The 26,653-nt window shown below is 40.3% G+C and overlaps 2 protein-coding genes and 1 long non-coding RNA gene across 3 annotated transcripts in view; 1 reads left to right on the top strand and 2 right to left on the bottom strand.

Annotated features, from left to right (window-relative positions):
• Positions 1 to 176: 176 nt before the first annotated feature.
• isca2 (iron-sulfur cluster assembly 2) lies at positions 177 to 3,264 on the top strand. Its single transcript, XM_082517034.1, has 4 exons — positions 177 to 288; positions 493 to 664; positions 2,753 to 2,868; positions 2,979 to 3,264. The coding sequence occupies exons 1-4, from the start codon at positions 227 to 229 to the stop codon at positions 3,151 to 3,153; spliced, it is 525 nt and encodes a 174-aa protein (XP_082373160.1). The 5' UTR covers positions 177 to 226; the 3' UTR covers positions 3,154 to 3,264.
• LOC309696005 lies at positions 3,150 to 3,759 on the bottom strand. The gene is made up of 2 exons (XR_014273289.1): positions 3,366 to 3,759; positions 3,150 to 3,333 (listed from the first exon to the last, which is right to left on the bottom strand). It is a non-coding gene; the product is annotated as an uncharacterized lncRNA (long non-coding RNA).
• A 1,018-nt stretch (positions 3,760 to 4,777) lies between these two features.
• The window catches only part of eml5 (EMAP like 5), a 53,235-nt gene continuing 31,359 nt past the window's right edge, over positions 4,778 to 26,653 (bottom strand). Inside the window, exons 23-42 of the mRNA XM_082516871.1 lie at positions 23,882 to 24,013; positions 23,667 to 23,755; positions 21,423 to 21,599; positions 21,091 to 21,292; positions 20,876 to 21,002; positions 15,994 to 16,072; positions 14,810 to 14,939; positions 14,623 to 14,721; positions 11,381 to 11,401; positions 10,977 to 11,150; positions 10,692 to 10,900; positions 10,338 to 10,495; positions 9,992 to 10,106; positions 9,282 to 9,470; positions 9,006 to 9,178; positions 8,136 to 8,298; positions 7,947 to 8,050; positions 7,710 to 7,863; positions 6,184 to 6,284; positions 4,778 to 6,091 (exon numbers count right to left, since the gene is read on the bottom strand). Of these exons, the coding sequence (XP_082372997.1) occupies positions 6,055 to 6,091; positions 6,184 to 6,284; positions 7,710 to 7,863; positions 7,947 to 8,050; positions 8,136 to 8,298; positions 9,006 to 9,178; positions 9,282 to 9,470; positions 9,992 to 10,106; positions 10,338 to 10,495; positions 10,692 to 10,900; positions 10,977 to 11,150; positions 11,381 to 11,401; positions 14,623 to 14,721; positions 14,810 to 14,939; positions 15,994 to 16,072; positions 20,876 to 21,002; positions 21,091 to 21,292; positions 21,423 to 21,599; positions 23,667 to 23,755; positions 23,882 to 24,013 (2,633 nt within the window). The 3' untranslated portion in view covers positions 4,778 to 6,054. The remainder of the gene's footprint in view (positions 6,092 to 6,183; positions 6,285 to 7,709; positions 7,864 to 7,946; positions 8,051 to 8,135; positions 8,299 to 9,005; positions 9,179 to 9,281; positions 9,471 to 9,991; positions 10,107 to 10,337; positions 10,496 to 10,691; positions 10,901 to 10,976; positions 11,151 to 11,380; positions 11,402 to 14,622; positions 14,722 to 14,809; positions 14,940 to 15,993; positions 16,073 to 20,875; positions 21,003 to 21,090; positions 21,293 to 21,422; positions 21,600 to 23,666; positions 23,756 to 23,881; positions 24,014 to 26,653) is intronic.

Here is a 26,653-nt window from a genome sequence, read left to right as displayed (position 1 = left end):
TTGTAATTGGAGGATCAAAACATCAGACGTGAAACGCACAAATTCTCTCTAAGCTCCACCTACAAGGGCAAAGAGCTGAGAAGAGATATGCCTGCAAGCCACGACTAAGGTATCGAATACCCAATGAGTCATGATTGGCAGCTAGTACAACGAATCAAATGGCTAACATGGGCACGATAATATACGTCGATGTAGGGGCGGGGTTTAGCAACATCTGTTATGGAAGATGTCCTTCGTGACAAGAGCAATGATATCTGCGTCGAAGTCAAGATTATTGACTCTCGCTAGGTAAAGTTAATTTCTCACAAATTGCAGGACATATTAAACGTCTCTCTAAAAAAGTAATAACTAATAAAGTCCTGATTGTGTAAAAAATGTAGCTACTGCTAGCTAGCTAGCAGGTTAGCCTTCAATGCTACCAATAAGTAACGTTATGCTAACGAGCTAGAAGGCTTGTTAGCAACGCTGCAAGTGTGATCTGTTGTTTTGCAGGGCATCCACTCTCCCAAACATCCTCAACGTGACTGAGCAATTACACCGTCTTCCTCACAACTCCCAGTCGCTGTATGTAGCCGGGCTTCGGTGCTACAGCAGCGCCTCCACCCAGGAGAAGCCAGGGGTGTCAGGTTCATCTGAAGTACACCTCACTGAGTCATGCGTGAAGGTTAGGACACACTCTTAAACTGCTGTTTTCTGCTAAAACCTCAAAAGCTGAAACACCAAGTCACCATAATTCAGGCTAAGAGTTTGACTCCTTTAGAGACCAATTAGACTGAGCTTATTTAACCCTGTTGTTTGGGGACGCCATGACACTCAGTTTTTCTAGTGTTTAATTTTTGTAAATACTAAAACACACACAATTTTTAAAAAAAAATCATCAAGAAATCAAGTTTCCTTCGGGATTAATAAAGTATTCTGATTCTGATTGATTCTGATTCTGAAGTTTACCAATAGAGTTCATCAAGGTGAAAAGTTATTCAGATCAAAATGCATTTAAACTTGAGTTTTCAAAGTATGCTAAGGTTGTAGGTCCACCCTGAAAAACTCCAGGGCCCGTATCCCTAAAGATTCTGAGAATCCTCTCAGAGAGCTCCTAACTTAACCTAAAAATTCCTTGCCAGGAGTTTTAGCTTAGAAGTGATTCCAGAACATTTTCAGTGAACTCTGAGCAAGGAATGGATGGAAAATCCTATCTTAGTGAGGAGGTGTGGTTGACCCCGTTGCTAGGTATGAGTCATCATTTCAAAAGCCGTGATTGGTTGATCCTACAAGTTTGATGGAAATGAGCTTTTGGTGATAATGAGCAAAGGATGTACCCTCAAATCAATAAACATATTATATACTCTAATCTTATGCTGACTGTAATTGTAAATAATATTTCACATTCAAGAAAATATCTGGAAAATGAATAGTAAGCTGTAGGGGTTATAGCCTAACATTAGAATCTAAAATATGTGAAAACTTAAACTCATTACACCCTGTTCAAATAATGATTCGTGTCTTATTTGCTCATATAAATATCCTAGCTGGCATATTTTGTACTTTCACTCCCATATGGACCCCGTTGAAAACAAGATGGCCTATCTCAAGAGGCTGTCCTTAATGAAGTAGAAATCACAACGTTACAAGTCCAGTGTGGTCTTAACGAGGGTAACATGGCTCAGCTTTTAGCAATGTCTGTGATTGCAGACCCAAGTCATCACTGCTGCATTGTTGCATTTTCCCGGTTGCCAAATACCTCGGGGTTGTGATTACTTTCGTCTCCGGTGTAATAGCGTTGTGGCGTCGAGTTGGTGAAGTAATTGCATCTCTAAGGAGATCCACCACAAACATGATTCCTGCACGATCCAATCTGTAGCATCTCAATAATTCCCTGTCATCCAGTGTTTGCAGGACATCTCTCCTGCCTCTTCTGTTGGCCATTTTGTGCAGCTGCTTAGGGGAACTCCTAAGCCACTAAAAGTCCTCTTCCCTGCTCTTAGCAGATCTCGCCTTAGGAGCCCTTTTAAGCGCTAGGAATCTTGAGGAATAGCTTTTATATTAACTGGGATTGTCGTGTCACTTTTAGGGGAAATTCTAAGAAAACGTCATGACTCTGAGAATTTTCTTAGAATTTGGCCGCTAGGAGCCACTTTTTGCACAAAGATTCTTTAGGGATACGGGCCCAGGTCTGTACCAATCAGAGAACATATGTTTGAACACAGAGCTACACACTAATATACTGTATACAATAATTAGCTCATGGACAACGAGATACAGTTGATCTCAAACTTTCAAACACCAGCATCAGAAAACTGCAGACACTTTTTACACGTTGAGAGGCTTAATTAAAAATGTTTTCCTTCCTTCAAACTTACTTTTATTCTACCAGGAACTCCCATGTGCTTTTAGATCTAATCCTTTTTATGAGCTAACAGCCATACAAACACCTAACATATCAGAAATGCAGCAACAGCAAATGTAATGTAAAATACACAAATACCCAGAACAAAAAGCAGTGGCAGCAGCTCAGGAAAGACAACCACATCTTTTTCACCACATTCCTTATGATGCCTTTTAATTCAGAAATAGATATCAGTGTTTTTATCATTTTGATCTTTCTGCTAAATATTCTATTTCCAAATTGTTTAGTGGGAAAATGCTCCACACAGGAAGACCCCAGCTGGCTAAAATTGGTTATCATTCACTCTCTGTTTTGATAAATGAGTATGTGTACCTCATGTGTTATATCTAATATGCTTATTTAATACAGAGACTAGGGGAGATCACGGAAAAGGGCGAGTACCTGAGAATATATGTGGAGGGAGGAGGCTGCTCCGGGTTTCAGTACAAGTTTTCGGTTGACAGAAAGAAGAACGAGGACGACAGGTAAACAACCCCGAATCAAGATTTCCTTATTGCATAATCTAGTGATACATGTTCCTTGTTGTTGTTTCCTTATGGGCTTTTTATCAGCTGTGCCACTGCTGTGATTTCAGAGTGTTTGAGAAAGGAGGAGTTGGCGTTATTGTGGACCAGGAGAGCCTGGAATTTGTGAAAGGATCCACGGTGGACTTCAGTCAGGAGCTTATTCGCTCCGCCTTCCAAGTGCTCAAGAACCCACAAGCTGATCATGGCTGCTCCTGTGGCAGTTCCTTTTCTGTTAAACTATGATCCTGCCTAACTCATTCCCCGACACCTGCAGCAGTAATATGCAGCACTCTGATTTCACAGTTTATTGGGTGCACATGTGCAAAACGATAAAATATGAAGAGATATTTCTCATTTGAGTGCATAAGATAACTAATATAATAATAATATATAACTAATATATATATAACTTTACCTAATAAACTGAGAAGTCAGATCATTTTATCACATTGGACCCGCTCATAATTCATTTCACTTTTAACAGCTCGACATGAAAACTAGTAGATTAAAATTAGTCTTTTTTGCTGTGAAAATGACTTGAACTGAATGAACAACAGATGTAAACAGTATTCTATTTCAAATTGTGTACAAGATAGGAGACGATGATGCTCACTGACAGTCAATATTTAGCAGTACTTTAAAAAAGGTTGACATGAAGTATGTGAGTATTCAGTTCTTGTAAAATATGTAAATAGGCGATAAATATAAAGTTCTAAAGTATATTTGTTTTATATGTAATAAATTAAGCACATTTAAGATTTTCACCTGTTCTGTTGTTTTTAATTTGTTACTTTCACAATCTCGTGAAACACAACAGCTCCATGAAAAGCCTCCTTTGCTTAGCGGAGGTGTTTCAAGTGTTTCAGTGATCCCAGGAAATCTGTTATGTTGGGCCGCTCGTAGGTATCAACCATGGTAGGCTTAAGTACAAAGACGATGGCCCCCTTTCTTCTTTCTTTTGTCAATTTGTATATTCCAGTTAGGATTCACCTGGTTATCCTCCTTTAACCTCCTAAGACCCGAACTCTTTCATGGCATGCATTTTGAATTTTTCTTTGCTATTTGGGTTGATTGGGACCTAAAGAATGTAGAAACAAAGAATTACCAGATTATTTTTTTCAACCTAATTTTTGTTTTTGAGAAAAATGAGATCCACATATGAGGACATTTGTTTCAAATTTTGATAGAACTGTGGCAGTATAATGTCCTCGTAAGTGGCTATCAGGCCCTTGTAGAAAATAATTAAGTATTTTGGTCTAGACGTCCCAAAATGTGATGTCCACATATGTGGATGCCAGGTCCTAGGAGGTTAAAATCTCCTTCTGTCTCCTCTTCTGCAGTCCCATATTATGAACTGAGATCTCATTTAACATGGTAAGCTAAATTGATTTCCAGGTCACAGGCAGTAGAATGAAGGACAACTGAGAGATACCCTTGTATATAGTACAATCACAACACAAATAAAGGAATCTTTAAGCTTCCTGCTAATCTAACTTTTTTTACTGCCATGGTGTCAGTGCAGTCAGTTTTTCCTATTTGTCTTTTGGGAACCAACCTTCACATGGACAGGTTTGAGACCAAGAAAGTTCAGTAGAGTTTCACAGTGCAAATTCAACAAGACGCACTAATTCTCAAACCTGGTTCTCACAAAGTGCCAAGCACATTTTAAGTTCCTACATGATGCTGGTGTGGAGCCAGTTCTTGCTTTGGCTACTGTAAAACAACCTGAACCAGGGATGGGTTTGTCAGAATTCACCCAACTGCAAAACAACTGTAGCAATATAATTTTTCTAAAAATAAGTGCATTAGGGAATATTTGAGCAATTCTCAAGCATCATCAGTCTCAATAAACACGGATGAGTCCAAGTTTCAAAGATCATGGTTGTGTTTTATTTTAATTATTTTTTAATAAAGTGGAATTTAAGAAACATCTCACAAAAATATACAAAAAGAATATCTACAAATGGTATATACACTGATGAAATGTAAATCAAAATATGCAGCAACTTTTTTTTAGTAGTTAGTCTTAATGCAAGGAGGAAATCTTTTGCACTTTTTTTAATATTCTCTGATAAACATTCCATTTAAGCAATATCTTATTTCACGAAACATCAACGCACTGTTGAAAAAACATCACACCGCTCATAATCATGAAAATGCAACAACAACATATCGTAGCAGCACACTAAAAAGTGACCACTGGAACTGCAACGAGTGCAACGAGATCTCAATTTACAGCTGTTCTTTTTGTTTTCTGAGGAATTTGGTTCAGACAGATTGTCTTCCCGTAAGCCATGCACACACCCTTTAATAAATCACAAACGAATCCTCAAACACGGACGTTAATATGACATGAGGGGAACACTGCAGAGGGCGGGTGGGGTAGGTTGGGTGGGGGTTGAGGTCAATCAGTCAACAGCACGACCACGTTATCACGTCTTAAATGAACCACCAGGGCGACACAGTGAGCAGGTCAGGTGTACAGTGCATAGTATGCTTTGGCATGCTGACATCCAGAACATAACAGTGGATGTTACATTCAGGAGGAAGGCCACAGGATTTGGAATTACCAGTTAAAAACAGAATAAACGGATGAAAAAAATAAATAAAAAAAAAGGTAATAAATAAATAAAATGAAACAATACAAAAAGAATCCAAACCCTTCTAAACGCTCAGATTAAGGCTAATTCAGTTTGCTACATGTTTGTTTCCTTTTTTGAAAAATGGCATTGTCAGTAACACAATTTCAGAGGCCTGCCACATGGCAAAACTGCTATTTGGGACACGTACACAGATAAGCTTGTTTTTCAAAAAAAGAAATAATGCATCACTGAAATGATATGCACATATTAGGTGTTTTATTCTTTTCTTCCTCAGTGACGATGTGATGTTAGGAGAGCAGGGCTGTATGCCCTCTGCCTGTTTTCACAATCAAGGACTGTGATGAAGATGAGCCTTGCACATATGCATGCACCTAGTTTTGAGGCAGTAAGTCGAATCACCGGTTTATCTCATTTACAAGCTGCCAGGTCCCTCCTCCTCCTCCTCCTCCTCCTCCTCGTTGTTTAAATGTCTCCTTTAGTTTTCTTTTCTGTTTTTTTCTGACCCCTGACTTTCTGATGTTGGATGATCCCAGTGTGATCCTCAATGCGGGGCATGGACACACCTCCACACAAAGAGGCTGGAAGGGACATAAAAGAAAAGGCTTGCATCACTTAACACTGAGACTGAAACACTTGTAAGCGATGGTGTAATTTGGATTCTCGGTCATACCTTCTGTCGTCCCCGCCGGCGCTGACAACGAAGCGATCTCCGTTTGTGAAGCGTACGTTTGTCAGATGAGCAGAATGGCCCAGGAATCGTTTGTGTTTGGCCTGAAACAGAACACAGAAAGTATTTATATAAACTGCTACTGATAGTTTTTAAAGTGCAGTAACACATTTATATATTATCTACACGTGGATCACATGCGTAAGCTTATAGCAAAGCAATGGGTGTGCCATTGTGTTTTACCGAAATCTGCATTTTTCTGTTATTTCTGCTCACTTGATAAACAAAATTGTCTATTAGGCTTGAATAAATTATATTATATATTACAATTATATAAAGTTAATTTTTCTAGGTGATCAATTTGTCAGTTAACTGACAAATGATTATAAAAAGAAATTCTATGGCCACTTTATTAGGTATACCTGTTCAGCTGCTTCATATTACAAATATGTCATAAAATCACATGTTGACAGGAGTATATATATATATATGTCTAGTTCTCTGGGATTTTTTCACAGATCCATCTCTAGGGATTACAGAATGGTCGGAAAAGAAGAAAATATCCAGTTCTCTGGGTGGAAATGTCTTGTTGATGTGAGAGGAGAATGGCCAGACTGCTTCAAACTGATTGAAAGCTAACAGTAACTCACTAACATGCATAAAAGCATCTCTGAAAACACACTGAACCTTCACACTGAACCAGCACATCAACAGAAAAACAAACTTGGTGGTAGCTTCTATCGCCAAAATAGGACAATGGGAGATTGTAAAACTGTTGCCTGGTCTGATGAGTCCTGATTTCTGCTCCAACAGTCAGATGGTAGGGTCAGAATTTAGTATAGACAACATAAAAGCATGGATCTGCCCTGCCTGTATCAACAGTTCAGGCTGCTGCTGCTGTAATGGTGTGGGGGATATTTTCTTGGCACGTTTTGGGCTGCTTAGCACCAAATGGGAATCTTTTAAACTCCACAGCCTGCCGCAGTATTGCTGCTGACCACGTCCATCCCTTTATGACCACAGTGTCTTTATCTTCTGATGGCTGCTTCCAGCAGGATAACACACGATGCCACAGAGCTCATATCATATCTGGTTTGTTTAACATTACAATTAGTTCACTGTACTCAAGTGACCTCCACAGGAACTGAGGCAGCTCTGAAGGCTACTAGCAAAGTGTCACTTTTACATGGATTTGTGGCATCAAATAAAAAGTTTTTATTGTTGAAAAATGTTCTGACAAGTTCTGACAAGTATTAGTAGAGTCTGTGCACTTCTTTCAGACCATTTATCTCACTGATCCCCTCAGACCTAAGGTTTGCATGTATTACTATTTTTTTGTTTGTTATTGCCACTAGGGGGCGGTGGAGACACAGACTGGAATTAAGATGAGCAGCACAGACCGCCAAAAAATACCTAAAAATGTCCAAAGGGTTACTAAAACTGCCAGAAAAATGCCGGTAGTAGAAAACAGGTGCTGCCCTAATACATCAAACACAATCGCAATCATAAAATTATGCAATCATACTTACAAATTTCTCTGGACAGAGAAAGTCAAACAGCTTTACCATCCCAAAATCATCGCCCGTGACGATGTTAAGGCCCGAGTGGGACACGCAGGCACAGGTGACGTCTGCTTTGTCAGTGTTACGGGACCAGATCCCTACGACCTCGTCCCCAAGGACACTGGGTACACACACAGTGACATTTTCCTTAGTTTCCAAATAAATAAGGATGCCTTCTGTTACTCTTATTAGTGTGACCCTCACCTTGTCCAGGTGGCCCAGGTGATCCTGTCAATGTAAGACTGTTCTGTGACCTGCTTCCCAGATGGCACCTCGTACACGAGTCGTTTATAAGCACCCGTGGATATCTGTTTAAAGACATGGCAGGTTAGAGAAGTATCAGCTCGCCAGCGTCTCACTCTCTCCTGCAACAAGTTAATGAGCCCGCCACACCTGGACGTAGTTGCTGTCGGCAGAAAAGTCCATCTGCATCACAAAGCTGGGGATGTCCCTGCAGCTGTTGATTCGGTTCAGCTGCGGGCCGAGCGTCAGGTCGTAGAAGTCAACGGCGCACTCATTGGAGCCCACAGCCAGGTAGCGAGAATTCGGACTGAACCTGCGAAGGAGGAGATGAAATCACAATTCTCCTCAGATTTGTTTAACAGTATGCCAAGTACAGTTGGAGTATACTCCAGTTTAGATGGTTCATTAAACATATCACAGTGACAAATCACATCAAAAAAATATTAAATGTCAATAAATATAAAAAATAAAATAAAAATAGAATCTATTCACATAGTGTGGCGATTGTAGACATCCAGAGTCTCAATAAATGTGTCTTTCAGTGACTCATGAGGCAAGTTGTAAGAAAATATTTGACAGATACTAAAACTAAGGCTTATATTTGATTTTAGTTTTCTAATTCACAAGGTTTCAGTTTTTGGTTAACTAAAATGTCTTTTTTCACATCTAATTATAGTTTTTGGTTTAGTTTTAGTTAACCTTGCTCTGGACAGTGCAAATCATAATGTGTCCCAGACAAATGTCTTACTCTTAATCCATATCCAGCTGGCACTCGCTGACTTCAGCCCTAATCCTTTGAGATCCACACAAACATTTTGTCGGGAGCTTGAAACCAAAAATTGATTGTTTTTTGGCAGTGGCTGCTGAAGGGTGTAAATAATGACAAAACTGGCAAGACGGTCCACCTCACTAACGTCCTTCCTCATTACAAAAATGTTCTTTTATAAATAAGAAAAGACTTTTAGACACACCAGAAAGTTTTTACTGAAGGAAAGTTTGACTGTGCTTTGTGTGCATTACCTAATATCCTGAATAGGTGAACGCCGGTCCCTTTTCTTCCCCCAGATTTTGAGTGAGGCGACCAGCAGGATGATGAATTCTCCATTCTTCATGCCGATGGCCACCATGTCTCCCTCAGGACTGTAGCTGATGGTGTGCGCCGGGTGGCCCAGGTTCACCTTATTCAGCATCTTCTGTTCCCCCCACATAGCGATGAAAAACCAGCACAGAGTTTCTGTTAACTTCTTGACAAACTGATATAAATCTGAGGCTGCTCTGTTCAACGTAAGACCTGACCTTTTCTGGGATGTCCCACAGACGAACAGTGCCATCCTCTGCGGCTGACAGAAACACGTCTCTAGAAGGATGCGTGCCCAAACCCCATATCGGTCCGTCCATGTGTCCGTTCACCAGGATGTTGCACGCTGCATTCTTCTCTCCTACTTCAATGATCTCTGCATTCCTGGTCCCCACCAGGATTTTACCCTGGAACATCAAAAGAGATAACACTGGTCAGCATTTAGTAAAGTTTCACCTGCCGACTCCAAATCTGAAAACCGTTGTCATCTTTTTTTTTAGTTATGATGTATCAGATAACTATTACCACGGTAACAGCGGTAACTTCAGCATTTATGAAACAAGTTCGGTCCTGAGAAAAGTGAAGGCATAATTAAGGAGGGTTTTATTTTTTTGGTCTTGAAAGTTGTGATTGTCTTGATGATGATTTAAAAAGAAAGTCATCTGAATCAGCAGCATGGGAAGTATTCTCTTGGCTATCACAGAGCAGAGAGTTATACTGAGCTTGTAGAGAACAGCTGAAAGCATATCAGCTAATGAGCACCAGAATATCTCAGACTCATATCTGAAATCCCTGTAATAGACTAGATTAAGAGCTGGCCTAAAGGTCCCAGTGGCAAACCACAAACATTATTTGTAGACTGGTCTAGCGTACTCTAAAAAAATTGGACAATTTTTTTAAATCAAGCACCGTGTGATTTGTGACCTACCTTTCCCCGGCATACAGAGCGAACACAGTCTATGATTTGTCCGGTTTCTAACCGAAAGGCTCTGCAGCGTTTCAGCTCCTGATCCCAGAGCTTCAGAGCACCGCCCTCCTTTGACCTGTGGAAAATAACCATGGGAATCTCTTTCATTCATATCTTAAATAAATACATGTATTTAATCCTGTTAATATGCATTTTTCAACATTAGGTTTAATATTATTTCCTGCAAGGTGTTTCCTCAAGCTATATTTTGCCTGGGCACAGTGTTTATACATGCCTATAATAAACTGACACCTGACATCTTACTAATATGGAATATAACATATGAATGTAACAGAGAAGAACTTACGGTCTTTCTTTGCCTCCGGTGACGATGAGGCCGTCCCTCAGTGTGGTGTACATAGTGAACACGGGGCCCGTATGAGCTTTGGCCACTATTCTTACTAGAATGTGTTCCTTCCACACACACACATCCCCACTTATGGTACCTGTAAATGTCAAGTTATTCTGAAAAGAAAACAAATCTGCACTAATCTAGTGGCCTAAGAGAGCAGAGCAAGCAGCACAAAAACAGTTCACAGCACATTCAAGCATACAGTGTGGCATCTGTCGAGCTGTAAATATTATTAGACTTGATTCACGAGGTAAAAACAAACAGCGTGTTAAAATTGGAGGCAGAACAGGCATCACGGGATTGACTTACAGCTCCAAATGCTACAGAAAGCATGGTCTGCATCCGAGCGTCCTCCAGGGTACTGAGCACGCCTTTCTTGCTGAGCAAAGCTCGGCCAGCTAATGTCCAGAAACGCACGTGCTTGATGCCCACAGACACAAAGTGTGTGTCTGAGTCCGGCCGAAACTCGGCCACAAAGATCCTCTGGGTGTGACCTATCCAGCTGGCCACTTTGGCACCTGAAAGCAAGCGTGTTTGTTCTGTCAGTGAAAATCCCAGCAGCAAAATCAGGGAAGTGCTTTTTTGTTTTCCTACCTTCTTGCCACTTCCAGATGGTGACAGTGTGTTCGGGATCCAGGCCCACAGACAGCAGGAGTTTTCCTGTGGCACTGAAACTAACAGAACAAACTCCACCCGCGTGGAAACAGCGTAGCACCGACAGCGTCTGCTTGGTCATGGCATCCCACACATGGATAGATGGAGACGTGGCTAAGGGAAAGCAAACAGACATTTTATCACAGTTATTCTTAATTCTTAATTACGCCTTTAGATATGATTTTCTATTCCTCAAAGTTCTGTTTTATTTTATACACTGCTCTCTACAAATTTTATATTCTTATTTGGCAACTTTTTGAAGGTAGATATTGCCACTAGATGGCAGTGACTTCACATACTTAGTGGTCAGATCCTTAACAGTTGTTGAATGTTTAAACTCTTACCTGACATGTCACCGATATCACCTGTAAACCAAAATAAAAAAACACTTTTATTGACAAAAACATGGCTTTTGAGCAGCAGTGGTAACCAAAACTTCAACAAAACCATTAGCCTTTAAACTAGCTAACAAAAGTGATCTGCAAATTAAAAAGAGATCAGTTGTCCTGTCACAACTCCTTTGTCACTTCTCTTTTACAATGTGAGAAAAATATACTTTTAATAAATTCCTACAGGTACAGATGAGGACAGAATTAGTAGCCTTACTTTGAAAATGTCATTTCTTTAAGCATTTCCCTAAGTGTTAAGTTTTTAACACAGCTTTTTCAAACTTACTTTTACAAAAGCTAAAAACTACAAGGGTCAGAATTATTACCCCTCTGATGCTAATATCAATTTGTGAATCATTTTTGCTGGATTTTGCTGCCTGCGGTCGTTTGCTGCAGTTTTCATCAAGTCTCACATGTAGGGTTGCCAACCGTCCCTTAAAATACGGAATCGTCCCGTATTGAGCTAATAAGGGACGCACTTTGTCCCGTAATACAGTGAGAATCAAAAGTAGTCTATAAATGTTTATGGAATTAACACTTTGTTTGAAAACATAATTCCCAGCCCCTCTCCTGCTTTGTGACCAATGAGCTGACAGCACACTTATGACAATTCGAGTATGACAATTCAGATTACCGCTCATCTCATTGGTCGAGGAAAGGTCGCTTGCGGAGAAAATACCGGAAGACAACAGATGACCACAACAAGAAGCATGGCCAACAGGGAAACAAACGCCGACTCTGCGGTGCAAGTCTCGGACGACAGTACACCTAAAGCTGGGCAGACACTGTGCGATTTTTTCAGTCACGTTATTCAGCTCCTGCTCAAACTGCACGATTGACTCGCAGGGGTTAGAAGTTCATAGGTCACGATGCAGGTCTCACACTATACCGCCCGATGCTCTGATGCGACCTGAGTGCTCACACTGTGCCTCCATAACATGAAGGTTATAACAGAAAATCTGTCGCTCGCTCTCTCTCTGTCTTTCACTCACACAGACACACCACCACCATCAACTTTGCTAAATTGCTAATGAAAAACATGATCAGGCAGCTGTGATTGAGCAGCAGTGTAAATCCAACTATTTTCACGGTTGTTGTGGTCGTGATAATTTTGTGAGGCCACATCGAAAAGACTCCAATGAGCTTTCCAAAGTTCTACAAGTTGTGCCTCCATCGCTTGTGTCCAGATCACACGCTGCACTGCCGTGCTGCTCCATCTTTTTCACCAACGTTTACGTTTGCGCGTGAGCAGTGTGAGCGCCTGTGGTGACACCCTCACGAGCGATTGATGATCGGGAGCTGGTCGTGAGGTGTTAATCACTTCTCGTTACCCCACGTATACTACACGACGCACGATGAAGGCCAAAGTCGGTCCGATCACTCAAAAATCGGCTCAAAATGGGCCTAAAACCGCACAGTGTGAGCCCAGCATTAGAGCAGCAATGTTTGTTCCCCTCAGAGAAAGGGAAGAATGGGAAAAGGAAAACACCTGGCTGGAAAAAGTTAATATGGGCATGTGCAGTGAATATCAGCGCTATGTGGCCAGAAGTGTGATAATATAATTTATTTTGTGTAATAAACAACTGCAAGGATAGATGATTACAACAAATTGATGACTAATACATAAAAGTAATACATAGATGAATAATGATGATGAGTTATGATGCGTAATCATGGGAACAAGCGGGTTTACAAACAGGAGCAGCTGATTAGCATTAGAAAAGCTGAAATAATACCTCAACTGAAGCCAATTGTACTAAATGCACTAAATGTGCACTGTTACAAGAATATTTTTCTTTCTATTGTTTTCTATTATTTTAAGTTAAGCAGGACAGAGTTCTTTTAAAGAAAGATTTACTTATATTCTCAAAAGTTAAGCATGACAGGCTTCTGTTTAAGAAAGAGACCTGTTTTACTGTGTTAATGTTGTCATTTTGAGCTAAAAATAAATGGCTAAATGATCATTTGTTTCACATGTGTTCATATCACAAAGAATAGAATATGCATCTACTTAAATCAACTTCAAGTCAAAGGGTTAAAAAAATAATTTCACACACAAAAAAAGAGCTAGAAAATTCACCACACTGGGAAGGGTGAAGACAACTGGGTCGCCCGGCCCTGGCCACGAGGTGTCCCTTATTTATTTTTCAGGGAGTTGGCAACCCTAATCAAATGTCTCCTGAAATCGGAGCGCATTCTTCTTCTGGAAATCAGCTTATCTCGCTTTTATTATCCGCTGACGTCAACAGTAGTTTCCAGTTCACCCCACAGATTTTCAGTGGGATTCAAGTCAGGGCTTTGTGCAGGCCAGTAAATAACATCTTGTCCTTTCGGAGATAGTTCATCACCAGGAGTGATGGATGTTTTGGGTTGTTGTCGTATTGGAAGACAATGCAACGACCCAGACACGCTTTTGCTGTTTTCTTCCCAAATCTTTACTTTCCTTCTTTCGTCATGACTTTCTTCCACCTTGACCCGATTCCCAGTTCCTGACACACTGCAGCGTCCGCACAGCTTCGGTGGGGATGGCGTTCTTTGTGTTGTAGGCCTCTCCCTTCTTTCTCCAAACATAAGCAGCTTCTGTGTCCAAAGAGCTCCAGTTTCATCTCATATGCTCAAAGGACACACTTCCAGTATCCATAATCTTTCTGCAGGTTGTCCTTAGGATACTTCAGTTTGACTTGAAGGTGTCTCTTCTGCAGAAGTGCAGTTTTCTTGCTTTCCAACCTCGCAGTCCATTCCTCTGCAGAGCTCTAGTGATTGTCCTCTGGAGAATGACTCGGCTACGTCAAATCTTGGCAGTTGTTCTGGGGTCTTTAGGCACATCTCCCACGAGTCTTTGAAATCTGTCTCTTCCTTACTCTGCCAGGCTTGTTACGTACAACGTGGCTTCCTTTGAATTTCTTGATGACACTTCTCAGTCCACTTCTTGACATGTTTTCTCAAGTCTAAACTGATTTCTTTTATATTTTGGCATCAAGTGGCATTGGAAAAACTTCAACAAAAATGTAAAATTTCATAGCAGTGCTAATAATGTTGTCCTCATCTGTATTCATGTTTTAAAAATGGTGATCTGGAGATTTGGTTAATTGTGCTGATAAGCCTATAAGAGGGAGATGTATGGTAATCCAACACAGGACAGAGACTAGAGAAAGAAGCAGCTGCTGACACAGGAGGGCGACTTTTCACAAACATACCTACTTGGCCAGTTGCCACCACGTTGGGGAATTTGGGGTGTTGATTGATGGTCAGGCACAAAATGTCATCACTGTGTTCCACATAGAAACTTTGGCAGGCTGTGTGAATACACACATACACACATTACATTAAATACGTGATTTTTTTTTTTGCTTTGATGGTTTAGTCGATCTTCTGCCGACTTACAAGTCGTCAAGTTGAGGACAATACCGACGGAGGCCGTGTGGTAGATTATGTCAGTCCCCTCATTCAGGTAGTGCACGTTGTTGCGGCAGTCGTTGCCACGGTAACCAAACACCAGCTCTAACACCAGGTCCTGTGGGAGAGTCAGGGGGAAAAAAAAGGCGATCTGAAAGTCAGAAAGGTTAACGCCATGACAACCAAGATCTTCAGGGCCAGCTTGCTCGCTGAAGATCGCCATCATTCGATTAGAGCATCATCATCATCCTCATCCACAGAGAGGCTATGTGGACTGAGGACGAGCATGCAGTGTCTTAGGCTAAAATGATCACATTAGAAAACAGCATTCTCAATCATCTGCTAATCTAAGACAGACAAGCCTTCTTGGGTCTACATAAATACATCATTTGTGTATCTGTATTAATGTGTTCAGGTGAGAATATGAGGCATGAGTGTAGATTTCAGCAGATGCAGGGGACATGTGTCCTTCAATATTTACAATGCATGCATTTGTCTCCTCTGATAAAACAGTTAAGAGTGGTTGTGGCACCTCTCTGAATCTGTGGGCACACAGACTGTTAACCACGAAGGTCACAGGAGATCATGTGACAATAAAGCCTTTTTTCTCAAAATATCTGAATTACGTTGTACTGTTTGCTTTAAAGCGTTTTCCAAGCTTTAAAGTGTTGCTGCCAGTTTGATGAAAATCTTAACGTATTGTTCCCTGACCTTGTTTTCAGCCTGCATGCTAGTTGAGGTGCACACATTTCCTAAAAACATCCCAGAACAGAGAGCACGAGCCGAAATCTCGCAGAAACACATAACGGCTGTGACATTTCATCAAAATAAACGTACTTATCAAAATCCCCAAGCAAAAGGAAAATATCTGGCACAACTGGAAACTCATTAATCTTTTACCCTCCAATCTAAAACCAGGCAAAAATAAAACACAAAAGAGTGCATCACACCTACACATGTGTTACATTACATAAGATTAATTGTATGAAAGTCCAGAAGGCTGGAGTGCCCATTTTTTAATTTAATAAATTCATTTTCACAATGAATCCATGCAGGAAAAGAACTGCAATACGAGAAAAGAAGTGACTGACACTCAAAATCTTCCACGTGACGATCACAGCACCCCTGCCAGGGTTCAAATGAAACCAGCACTCATGACATTAGGTCCTTACCTCGATGGGTCTCTTCTTTTTGCCGACATTGTTGGTCTGCAGCTTCTCTGGCTGTGGCAGCGCTCTGCTGACAGGAGGCCTGAAACAGACAGCTGTGATAAGAGAATTGGCGTAGAGCTGCTTTTCATGCTGACAGCAATAATGATGATGACGAACATAATAAGGATCATTGCACTACCGTTGTTACATGAATATAACACTGCTTACTCTTCACAGCACTCTGCGTCTCCTGTATTTGGCTGTGTGAGCTCTTCTTTATCGCTTTCAGTTACTTCCTGTTTAATTTTCAGGGTAAGTTTCCTGCTTATGTTTCCAATCGTGCCTTCATTATTGTCTGATTTAATTTACTGCTGTCTTATTAGCCTCCTCCCTGGTGCGTACTCAGTCAGATCGACGAGTCATCTTCCTCAAGCATTTTTTAAAATTATTAACTTGTGTCAGCAACTGGTTCCACCTAAGAACTTCACTACACTTCTTATAGTATATTTTAGTAAGTAATTAGTGGTTAATATCAATAGCAAGCTGCCTCTCTACTGTTTTCGAGCTGAAACACAAAATAAACTGGAATATCAATGACGTAGTAGCTCAACTGGCTCAATATCCATCACAATTCAAAAGTTATTGTAGTGTGTGAAGAAGAAGAAGAGAATGAAAGCTATAAATTAAGTTAAAGAGGATCACGACAGGTTTAGTATCCAGGACAAATGAACGTCTTGAACACCACCAAATAAAGCAGAGACTTCAGGAGTAATAAACATGTGCGGTCAGTAGTAACTACTGCCATAAAAACCATGAATATATATGAACGCAGTGGCATGACATCAATTCAGTGCACTGGTCATATTACTGATGTTACTTTAACAGTCATAGGAATGCCACCACTATGCTTCCATAATGTGGGACTAAACCAACAGTTAGACCTGTTCATTTTCATTATTTTGTGCATACAAAAGTTAGCACAAGGAAGAATTGTTAAACCTTGCCTCGTTTGCCTCGAGCACACTTAGGTGACAGAATCATTTTTTAATGTAAGCGTTTGACAAAACAGAAATCGTTTCCTGGTTTAAATTTGGATGATTTCCCCTTCAGGATCATCTCTTCAGGCTTCTCTTGACAGCTTTCAGCTTGGCTGCTATTTTTAGATCTCTCTGAGGTCCTGTTCTGTCCCTCTTTTGTTCCCATGCGAAGTGTGCTGGATCTCCTCCAGTGTGCACAAAAGTTGCTTTGGAATCTGGGAAATGGGGCTGACGAGGCGAAAAGTTGTGTTGGCGTGACCAAAGCACAGTTCAGGTCAGGATGTCACCGCAACGATAGCCTCACCCTGGCAGACAAATTCATGTTGCACAACCCTGTGGGCGATGAAAACAACCAAACAAAACTCCAATAGAAAACTACTCATTTACAATTCAGCTCTTGTGTTTCTTTAAATCAGGGCTGTCAAACTCAATTCAGTCTCAATCTCAATGTCGCACCAAATTTTCTGTTTTTAATAAGTAACAGAATTCTAATAATGTTCACCTGGATCACAGCAAAGAGTTTAAAAAAGCTGAAACACAAACCCAAATGAAAGACACAATTTACCCCACTCGGGCAAAATTTATAAATTTTTTTGCAAACTTTAACCCTGGAAAACCCATGGGATCAAATTTAACCCCATGGTTTCCCTAGTAAACCAATGGGGTCGGATCTGACCCCATGGGTTCTCCAGGGTTAAAGACTCCTGTTTAAACTAGATTAATGTCTGAAATGTGGCAATTAAAATAAAAGCTATTTTAAAAATTTATCTTAGAATAGTGCCCTTTTTGAGGTTTAGTGACTAAACAATAGCAGTATTTATTCACAGTTCAAACTATGGAAAAGTAAAGCTAGCATCCCACACAGGGAGCAGTGGTGTAATTAATGATGTTACTGCAGTTTTCACACTTTGCAAAGCCATCCAATAGGCTGAATTAGACTTGTTGGTGAGCCAATATTGAAATATTTGAAACCCCTGCTGTGTATTAAAAGTTAGGCTTCTCTTGAAATTCTGTGCAAGTTTGAGGTCAAGGGTAAGAGGCAAGAGGTCAGAGCAGGACCACCAACAATCCAAAAATAGCAGATTTCTACAAGCCAACTCCTGTAACTTTATATGAACAAACCGTAGTTAATGCAGGTCAGAAAAAGACCACAAAAGTGATAGCGAGGAGAAAATGAAGAGTAGAAAAACACAGTGAGGAACTTACCTCGATCCTCTTCATGGCAGCAATGACAAAGAAAAAACAAGAGTTAGAAAAAAAGGTTTCCCACAGCGCTCACTGCTGCCAGGCGGACACGTGCAAAGCAACACCTCAGCCACTGAGGATATAAAGTACAAGAGTCAGTGCTGCCGTGTAACCATGACAACCAAAGTCCATTTCTATGACAACCGCTACCCAGAAGATGCTGCGTGGTTGGTTGCGTCGATGTCAAAAAAATAAATGAATCAATCAATCTGTGAAAGAACAAATCTGAAGCACCGACAGTCGGTGATGCATTCGAGATGTTTTATAATTGTGGGAAAGTTCATAATGCATGATCTGGAACAATAAGAAACTGATCGTCTAAAAGACTTTTAAAGGGATGATCATGTATAATGTTAATATTTCTTATCGCTTGATATCACTATAATCCTCCCATTTCTCCCCGAGTCGCTGACTGTTGAAAAGATTTAGTACTTGTTCAGATTCTGTTGCGATGACTACGAACGAGGACAGGACACTGCAGCAAAATAATTCAATGTCTTATTGAACTTTAAGCCCCATTTTTTCCTGGTAGTGAGAACGCCCAAAACAGGGATTTAATTTGTCCAGCTTTTTTCAAACATGAACTCCAGACAAGAACGAAAAATGAACACAATCATCCGTCGATGTGTTGTTTTTAATGTGATTCTTTCTAATTCTCGTGTTTCTCTGTCTTGCTCATGTCCCTTCTCTCGCACTCTTCTGTATTCCCTCATCTTTTTCTTTTTTTACCATGTTTGGTGTTCATGTTTAAGGAGCTCTACAAGGGACACTGGAGAAGGAAAAATTGAAGATATATTTTTGCAAGATCGCGCAAAAGTTTTTCATTTAAGTCCATGCACTTTCAAATCAGTACTGAAACCTGTCACACACCTGCGAGAGAGATTCAGAGATTTTTCTTTGAGCTTGGCATCAACTACAAAGACATTAACTCAGTGCTTTGCAGTTTTTTTCTCCAATGTCCCCTGCAGGGCTCTGTACATGTTCATGTCTCAGCAATACTTATAGCTGTTTTTTTCACATGTCCTGCTTCAGTGTCCTTGGGAAAGATACCCAACCCAAGTTGGCTTCACTTCATCTGTATGAGTGTGCGTGTGTGTGTTAGTGCATAAATCCATAGAAGAAAGCGCTGTAAGTACTGTGGCTTGTACTTAAAAGTGCTCAAGTGTTCAATTAGAGTAAAAGAGCACTTTATAAGTCCAAGTCATTGATCATTTTTGCTTTTAATTCCTGTTTTTTCCCTCTTTTATGACTGTGTGCCACACCTTATCATCTTTACCTGTGTCTGTCAATCACCTGTGCATATAGTCCTACTTCATCCATCTTTGTCAAGCTTCTCTCTTTGTGCTTCTGATCCGTGTTTTGATCCCTGCTTGCATTAACATATTACCATATGAAGCCTGTTTCTTGTTCTTATCACCTTCTACTTTTGGGTCTTCTCACTAAGATTTTACAACTTCAGTTTCCAGCGGAAACTGGAAACTGTTACTGGAGTGTGTCAAAGACAAGACAGATCTGCACTTTTTTTCACATTAAAGCGTTGCACTCAATCTGTACTCAGGAGCTTGTAGGTAAGATTGTTTCACATCCTTTCCTACTGATTTTGTCATTTGTTTTCTTACATTAATTCTGACTTGGGGAAAGTTATTTATTTTGCACTTTATTTTCTTAAGGCTTCACTGTAGTGACTCCCTCCTCACTCACCTGCCTACAACCAGTTCAGAATCAGCATCAAATCAATCTTTTGACTAGTTTTAGCACATTACCCCTACTCTGGCTTCTTTCCATTTTTAACATTTGTACATTTAACACATGTCTGTGTCGTACCCCAGGCTGCACAGCAGAAATGTTGAGATTCTCAGATTCACAAGAGGAGCCACTCTAGATTCAAAGCTTAACTCTAAAGGTGATAATGCTTTGCTTGGATATAGCATGACCTGACTTGAAAGATAAGGTTTGCAGATTTTCCTCGAATCACTTCTTAAATCATATTTTTGTAGCACAGCTTTTATGTAATCCTATCTTTTCTTGTGTTTTTGTTTTTTAACTGTTGGTGTTTTTTATAATGAAAATTTGATTTGTGCATTTTGCCATCCCCTTTTCCTTATATTAACCTTTTAATTTGACCATTTTGTGGGCTTAACGATTGACTGTGTTCTGCTTTTTGCTTGTCTGTCAAAGTGAGTTTCAAAGAGTTTATAATCTTTATTTCAGAGCTGCTATATGAGCAAAGTTAATATTGTGCATCTCAGTTGGGTAATGTCTACAAAAACTAAGGGTTATGGTGCATGTGTGAAAACATGTAATGGGATCAAGGCCACACTTTCTTTCTTTTTTTTGCTGTTACATACAGTTTGCCTATGTGCCTATGCTTATTGCTTTAGCAGAATCGCTCTATATAATTACAAGAACTTACCTGACTACCCCTTGTCTTCAAGTGGAATAAAATAATGGAGCAGGATAGTGACAGATGGACAGCCATTAAAGGAAAGAAGAGCAGAAAAGGCAGAGTTATTTCAAAAGGAAAGGGACAGGACAGGGCTGTGTGAAGAAGTCAGGTTTGGCTTTAGCTTGACACAAAAGCCTCGTTATTATTATTGCGTCACTGCTTCAGTGAGGAATACCTTTCATCCACAGAGGGCTCTTTCAGCTGCAAGTGGGGTTTCACGCCTGTCATTGGTCGCATGTTGGTGGATAAGGCCTTGATGGTGTAGTTGATTTCGTTCTCCCTCGTCACATCACTGTCATAACCTGGTGGGGCAAAAGGAAACTCGATTTTTCATTCGACAAGAGGATCACGTCTGACAAATAAAAATCTTAGAAGAACTCAATTTCTTGCCTCCATCGTCCTCGCTCTCAATATCCGACTCCTCGCTGTCACACTGTCTGATTTCGCGGTGGCCCTCGGGCTCGTGGGCCCAAATCATGAGGCACGTGTCACCCCCACCGACAGTCACCAAGAGGCTGTCGTCGTGGGTCCATCGCACATTAGTAACATGTGTGCTGTGGGCCACGTAGCGTTTGAACTTTGCATACTTCCCCTGGGGGAGAAGGACGCTATTTAACATTTGTGACATTAACACATAATTAACATAAAATTTGCACAACTTATAACTCGAGTCATGCGATGTTTAAACAAGATAATACAGAGAATTATGCACTGTGTCGAACCTTGACAGGATATCTGAAGAGCTTGATGTATCCTAGATCATCTCCTGTTGCTAGCACCTTCCTGTCATTACTAAGGCAGGCAGCGGTCACCTCAGTGACCTCGCTTATCACAGGCCAGATGCCCTCAACAAATGTTCCCAGGACACACGTCCATGTGCTCCAATCGATCTTCTCCACCTGAATAAAGCCAGGAAATAAGAAAACAAATGTCAAACTGGAAGGACATTAACATAGGTTAGAAATACAGTCTGAGGGTTTTACTCCAAGAAGCCTCACAGGTAAAACTAAAATATTATATTGAATTCTAAACCCTACAGAACCCCACACCATGCCTTTATTAGAAGATTCAACGTTTGGAACCATCTGTAATCTTCAGTGGCTGGAGGAAGATAATTTATAATACACCAGCTGCCAAAGGAAATGATTTAAAATATAAGAATATATCTTTTGGATGAATAATTATGTGCTGCTTGGAAAAGCTTTTGCACAAATTTCTTAATGTAAAAAGAAAAATCCAGAGTCAGATGTGACAGACTTTTAGTGCACAGCTTAAAGTGGACCTATTATGGTCATTTATAGCTTTATATTTTTATTCCAGGACTCAAGCAGAGAAGCTTTGTTGCAGCACATTAGTTTACCCATGTAAAAACTCAAGCTGTGATATACTGCCCGCTGCAAATAAAAGGTTTAAACAGCAGGCAGGTGGGGCTTCTTAAGCCTTATTAGGAAAATCAGCACTGACTGATGTCATAAATTGTTAATAGTGGAAAAAAGTGTCTGAAACTGAGCATTTAGGGCAGTCTGAAGGTTGAGTTTTAGACTCACAGTAAGTTTCACTTAGAGACACGATTACCTAATTATTTGAAACTAGGGTCATATTTAATACGAACATTCATCACTGCAGGATCGTCAAAGGATCACCATGTTGCCTTTAAACTACACATTGACATTGTCCTTTTTTTGCTAAAAGTTCTATCAGACGATGGGTTTCCTACCATCATCATTGTTTGGTCAGAGAGTATCGTATGGTTGGTGGAATTCACTCCCTATTATTTTGTGCTTCTGCCACTATGTAAATAACACTGGATGTCTGTTAAATGTCAGGCTACAGCTGTAAGATGGTCAGCTTGCCTTAAAGGAAGAACTGGAAAATAGTTTAACAGACCTGGCTCAACTAGTTAGCTGCTTACACATGCTCCCAGTATATTTGCTAAGCTAAGCTATGCTAACTTCTGCTGGCTCCAGTATGGAGGAGGTGGTTGGTGACAGAATGCTGGCAAGAGTCCTGGCAATCACGGACAACGACTCCCACCCCCTTCATAACACACTGGACACACTGACCGTTTCAGCAACACATTCCTTCAACCCGCTTTGTGAAGGAACAACACACGAGGTCGTTCCTTCCTGCTGCTATCAGACTCTTTAATTCTTCTAACTGGGTCAGACCTACCCATACTGAACAGGACTAAACACCCCTCACTGCACTCCATTACTTATTGTAAGCCACGATGTGTATTTACACACCTGTGCACCTATAATATCCCAGACACATTTAATATTTGTATTCTTTTATATTTATATTCATAGTTATAGTTGCCTGTTGTATGTATTTCCCGTTTATTACGTTTCTCTGATCTGATTTTGCACAAATTAATGTGATCATAACATCGGATTTTGGCATAAAGATGACATGCTGTATTAAAATGACAAATTTAAATATTTAGTGAATAAACAGGAAATAAAATAGGACCACGAACAGAGCCTTGAGGCTCTCCACAGCACAAACTATCTCATCAATAGAAACAAAGAAAAAGGCAAAAAAAACCAACCAAAACACAAGCCAGGCAAGAGCAGACCTAACCTTTCAATTACAATCCTATAACTACTGCGGACTAACACTAGGAATGTTAGGGAATAATAGACAAATGGATCACAATGAGGTAAAATGAGAAGGGAGGACGTCTAATGCTCCACTGAGACGTGACCTAGTGACATCTCTCATCTCTGACCTTTATTTTCTTAACGCTCCCTGTTTCTGTGTTCCTCACAAGCAGTGTGAATGTCACAATGTTTTAAAGTGACCCTAAACACTATCCCACTTCCACTGCCAAAATTAGAATGATACTGGTGAAAACTGGGCCGTCTTAATGCTTCACTGCCCTTCCCCAAGCCTCCTGTGATCCCGAGGGGAAAATGTGTGCCAACAGCACCATAACCATGTTGTGCCTTTTCTTCACTGCTTACCTCTGTAGCTGGGATGGTCTGCCTTTTGCCTCGAGGAGCCTCGAAAAAAAACTGCTCCTTAGCACTCGTGTTGACTTGAAGTAGTTTTCCTGTTAATTAAAGAGCCCAGTGGGTATATTGGTGAATATTTTTTTAACAGCGAGATTTTGAATCTATAACTGGTTCCTAAACAGTCATTTGTAGAGATTTAGTGAGCATTTTAAGAACCTGCTTACCCCTCCGATCCCAATCCAGATGGGTAATGTAGTTGAGGCATCCTTTGCACACTCCTACCCTTTTGCTGCTCATTACATTGTAAATATCCACAAAGCTGTCTCCTGATGCCACTGCAAGGTACTTCCCAGCTCCTGAGCCAATAAGAAAGGAGGATAAAAGGGCAAGTTAGTTTCAGTCCAGACTGAATTATCGCAAAAGTTGTCCCCTTGTGATCAAATCACTCTAACTTAGGTGATCACCTGACTTTTCATATAGCATCACAAGCAGGTGAATAATGTACATATGGCATATAAATAAACAATAACACGGCCCCTTAGTCTCCCTACCTTGTCTTCTCTTCTAGTCCCACAAAGAAAATATTGGATTACCTCAAAGTCTAGATTTCCATAATTCTTCTTTACTTGAGCAGAAGTACAGATACTTATGTTAAAAAATACTATCTAAAAGAAGTAGTGATTCAACTTCTTTAACTCAAGTAAAAGTGAAAAAGTACAGGCCCTGTAGTAGAAGTAAGAAAGTAAGACGTAGCTCTTTGGAGAACATTTCTACCAGTTATTTTTGTGCATTTCTAGATTCTAATTCTAAATTCTAATGAACCCTAAGATTGTTCGAAGTGACTCAGTGTGGGGAATTAAAATCACTCACAATCATTTCTATTGACAGCTCCAGCAGATTTTCTGTGTGCACAGGCTATGATCAGCTGACCTGCTGCAGCAGCTGCTACTGTGAGGTTTACTGCTCTTTGTGGATTTACACAACTGAATTTAACAAGAAGTAATCAGATGTTTCATTATTCATCTTGCTGTTTAGAAAGGTCTACATACTTGAAAAAATAATAGCATAATTAAGGACTACAAACTTTTGTTACGCCAATATTAAAAGGAGGCGACCCGGCCATTTTGACTAATTACAGGCCAATATCAAACTTGTGTGTTTTGGCAAAAGTCCTTGAGTCTCTCGTCAGTGAGCAATTAAAAGAGTTCTTGTACTCTAATGAAGTTCTTTCAAAACTACAATCTGGGTTCAGAAAACAGCATAGTGCTGTCACGGCTGCCACAAAAGTGATAAATGACATACTTGTTGCTCTTGATAAAAAACAGCACTGTGCTTCTCTCTTTATTGACCTGTCAAAAGCTTTCGACACTGTGGATCACGCCATTTTAAAGCATAGGCTTCTTTCTTTGGGGCTGTCTAGACATGTTGTCTCCTGGTTTACTAATTATTTGAGTGACAGGACTCAATGCATTAAATGTGAAAATCTGTGCTCAGAACTTTTGAATATTCACACTGGGGTGCCACAGGGTTCAATTTTAGGACCTCTGCTGTTCATCATGTATATAAATGATTTGGGACAAAATGTGTCCAATGCTAGTATGCATTTTTATGCTGATGACACAGTTATTTATTCCTTTGGCTCAAACTTTGAAAAGGCAATAGAATCGTTGCAGAAAGCTTTTGACGTGGTTCAGCACACACTTCTGGAGCTGAAATTGGTTCTCAATGCTGAAAAGACAAAGCTAATGTTGTTTTCAAACATGAAGAGATTTCCTCAAACTGTCCCCTTGGTGTCCACTCTTGAGGGAAACCTCATAGAAGTGGTGCATACGTATAAATATCTTGGCTTTTTAATTGATGATTCTCTGACCTTTAAACCTCACATAGACAATCTTGTGAAAAAACTCAAACTAAAATTGGGATTTTTCTTTCGAAACAAATTTTGCTTTTCTTTTGAGACAAAAAAGCGTCTTGTAAATGCTACATTTTTATCTGTTTTAGATTATGGTGATCTGCTGTACATGAATGCTTCCGCCCAGTGTCTTCATAAGATTGACTCAGTTTATCATGCCTCCTTACGGTTTATTACAAACTGTAGGGCCTTGACCCATTGTTGTGATCTGTACGCTCGAGTGGGATGGCCTTCGTTGTCCTCCAGGAGGTTTGCTCACTGGTGCATCTTTATTTATAAGGCCCTGCTTGGACAAATGCCCACCTACATTTGCGATCTGCTCACACGGAGAAGTACTGTTTCTTACAGCCTGCGTTCAAGCGATCTTTTATTGCTCAATGTTCCATTTGCCAGAACTGAACTGGGAAAGAGGGCTTTTACTTATGCTGCCCCTTTCACATGGAACATGATGCAAAAAGACTGGAAGATAGCAGATCTTATTTCATTAAATGCTTTTAAGTCCAGATTGAGAGAGCCAGAGAAAAATGTTTTTAAAATGTAATTGTTATTTATAATATGTATGTAACTTTGTAATTTCAACGTGTTGTCGCCTCTTGGCCAGGACTCCCTTGCAAAAGAGGTTTTTAATCTCAATGGGACTTTTCCTGGTTAAATAAAGGTTAATAATAATAATAATAAATATTACTACACAACTTTGTATAATGCCTTCTAATCTAAGGAAGGCACTCTCAGTAAAGAATGGGTGTTGGGTAGAGAAACAGGATCCCTTGCATTGTAGATTAAGGTTAAGTGTCCAAGAGAAAGAGAGTTTAGTTTCTTGCTCTCACTTTGTCCACCCCCACTGTTTCTCATTCCTCTCTTGCTGTTTCTCTGTCTGGCCTTATTACAGAAAGCCATTAATTTGGGTCATGCCTGCAGCAATATCTCTCCGACTCACAGCGGGAGGAAAATATATACACCAGCTGAAATACTGCACAGCATCCTACGTACTGTAAACTCAGATGCTTTGGAGGGCACATGGCTTTTAGAAGTCTATTTTATTCTCAGAGTTTTGTATCGGTGAGGAAATGCGGAGGTGAGCAGA

This window comes from Aulonocara stuartgranti, assembly GCF_965226115.1.
Source record: "Aulonocara stuartgranti genome assembly, chromosome: 19".
In the NCBI taxonomy this organism is placed as follows: Eukaryota; Metazoa; Chordata; class Actinopteri; order Cichliformes; family Cichlidae; genus Aulonocara; species Aulonocara stuartgranti.
The sequence above is the reverse complement of the archived record's forward strand: the minus strand, read 5'-3'. Positions and strand labels throughout refer to the sequence as shown.

Bases quoted from the DNA above. Each gene is read 5' to 3' on its own strand.
- isca2 (XM_082517034.1), top strand. From the start codon at position 227: ATGTCCTTCGTGACAAGAGCAATGATATCTGCGTCGAAGTCAAGATTA. The intron at 289-492 runs GTAAAGTTAATT...GTTGTTTTGCAG, and splicing joins AGATTATTGACTCTCGCTAG to GGCATCCACTCTCCCAAACA. The intron at 2,869-2,978 runs GTAAACAACCCC...CTGTGATTTCAG, and splicing joins AAGAAGAACGAGGACGACAG to AGTGTTTGAGAAAGGAGGAG.